The sequence below is a fragment of the Lathyrus oleraceus genome, chromosome 6, assembly GCF_024323335.1.
Source record: "Lathyrus oleraceus cultivar Zhongwan6 chromosome 6, CAAS_Psat_ZW6_1.0, whole genome shotgun sequence".
Classification (NCBI taxonomy): Eukaryota; Viridiplantae; Streptophyta; class Magnoliopsida; order Fabales; family Fabaceae; genus Lathyrus; species Lathyrus oleraceus.
Genome location: NC_066584.1, coordinates 126,414,965 through 126,416,966, shown reverse-complemented (window position 1 = coordinate 126,416,966; position 2,002 = coordinate 126,414,965). Strand labels below are relative to the sequence as shown.

At 33.2% G+C, this 2,002-nt stretch overlaps 1 protein-coding gene across 1 annotated transcript; it reads right to left on the bottom strand.

Annotated features, from left to right (window-relative positions):
• Positions 1–474: 474 nt before the first annotated feature.
• On the bottom strand, positions 475–1,661 carry LOC127096886 (peptidyl-prolyl cis-trans isomerase FKBP17-1, chloroplastic). Its single transcript, XM_051035420.1, has 4 exons — positions 1,269–1,661; positions 1,055–1,177; positions 845–961; positions 475–748 (listed from the first exon to the last, which is right to left on the bottom strand). Exons 1-4 carry the CDS (start codon positions 1,566–1,568, stop codon positions 626–628), a joined length of 663 nt encoding a protein of 220 aa, XP_050891377.1. The 5' UTR covers positions 1,569–1,661; the 3' UTR covers positions 475–625.
• Positions 1,662–2,002: the final 341 nt, after the last annotated feature.

Genomic DNA, 2,002 nt, shown 5'->3' with positions numbered 1-2,002 from the left:
GTTGGTTTAACTATCCATCAAATAATATGGTCGAAGAGAATACTTGAAGACTTTGGTTATGACTATCCATTGTGATAGTAAATCAACCAATCATTTGGCTAAGTATCCAATCTATCATGAAAGAACAAAGCATATAACCATCAAACATCATTTCATTCGAGAAGCAATTGACGATGAATAGATGCAACTGAGTTTTTGCAAGACAAATGATCAAGTTGCAAATATTTTCTCAAAAGCTCTTCCTAGAAAAAATAAATTAAGAGAAGCTCTTAGGAGCTCAAGAACAACACATTAAAAAGAAAAATAAAATGTTTAGGAATGTGATATATCAATAAATACTTGTATTATAAATACGTGTCTAGAATATTCTAGAAGCATATACCTAAGTTAATGTGAAGTTAAATATCCGATAATTAATAATTTCTTGAGAGCTATATCATTCCCTTGATAATTAATAATCTATAAAGAGGTATATAAACAAGAAGAAGAAAAAATTTAATCTAATCTAGAATACCACCAACAAAAATGGATTCATCAGTACATGTACAGTGTTTACTAATTGACCACCACCTCATAAAAAAGTACATTTGTTTCTTTCTAGATTGGTGGATCATACACCTTGAATTCACAGATGCCTCAGGCTAACCAGTTCAATATCAAATATAAGTGTCCCTAGAGTAGACCCTTCACCATTTGCAAGTCGAGTTGGATTAAATATTGTAGTGAATAGCCTCTGCCTGTCAAAGAACTACATATTTTTTTTGGAAATTAACAAAAATTAATAAGGTAATAATAATAATAGATTATTCCATAAACCTATTACTGTGTACTTCTGGATTCTTACATTAGGTGGGATAGGTTCCTGTGATGTGTTTTGGTAGCCAAGTGATGGAGGTATAATGACTCTACGAATTCCACCTACTTTCATTGATCTCACTGCCACATCAATTCCACCAATTACCTGAACAAACAAACCAAACCATTTCATTCTCATCTATAACCGTGTGACATGATAAAAACGTAGGACAAATGATCCATAATCAAGCTTACTTACCTTACCAGAACCAAGGACAAAGACAAAAGGACTAGGATCACCATTCTCATCTTTGTGTTCATAGGTTGAATCAAAACGCCATCCTTGTTTCGCTGCTAGTCTACCATAGTAATGAATCTCAACCTTCAAAATGGTTAATATTGTAAAACAAAACGTTTATACATATTCATCAACTAAACGGTTGAGATAATTTGAAGGAGAGAATCATACATACCTGGTCTCCATCGGAGGGAACTTCACCGGAACCGACAAGGAGTTCCAAAGCCTTAACACCGCCGGAATTGGGGAGTTCAGAGAAATCTGCTATTGGACGTTTTGAAGAAGGTAAGGGTAAGGGAGAAGAAGATGAAGATGGAGGAGGAAGTGAGAAGATTAAAGCAGAGAAAGTGGTGGAGACGAGGGATAGAGATAAGGGTCTTCTTGTAATATTGCATGAATATTTTGTGTGAGGAAGAGTCGCACATACACGTGTTGTACTTGTAGACACACAACATTCTATTAACATCATCTTCATTTTTTCTCTCTCGTCCTCGAACAAGGATCCTTAAAGCCTTTAAACCTATTTCATAGCAAATTACTTGGACAAAAATTTGCATTTGGTGTGTTATTTCTACATTAATACTACTAAATTTTAAAGTATAGTTTTATATTCAATTTTATTCCATTAGGTAAAGTTATTAGTTTTTTATTTAAATTTTCATGATAAAAAAATTTGGTGTAATAGTCTAATTGACAAAATTCTTCAAATCTTTTATCAGTTAAGCAAGATCAGTTGGTAGTTGTGCAAGAAATTCATGAAGGATGTGAATGACACAAGTTCGAAACCACACCATCTTACTTATTCATCTTTTAAAGATGAATTTCTGTTACTAAGCTACTGGCCACTTGATAAAAAAAAATCGCATTTTTATCACTATAAGTGCTCTCGTTTACCTCTATAATCAGAGA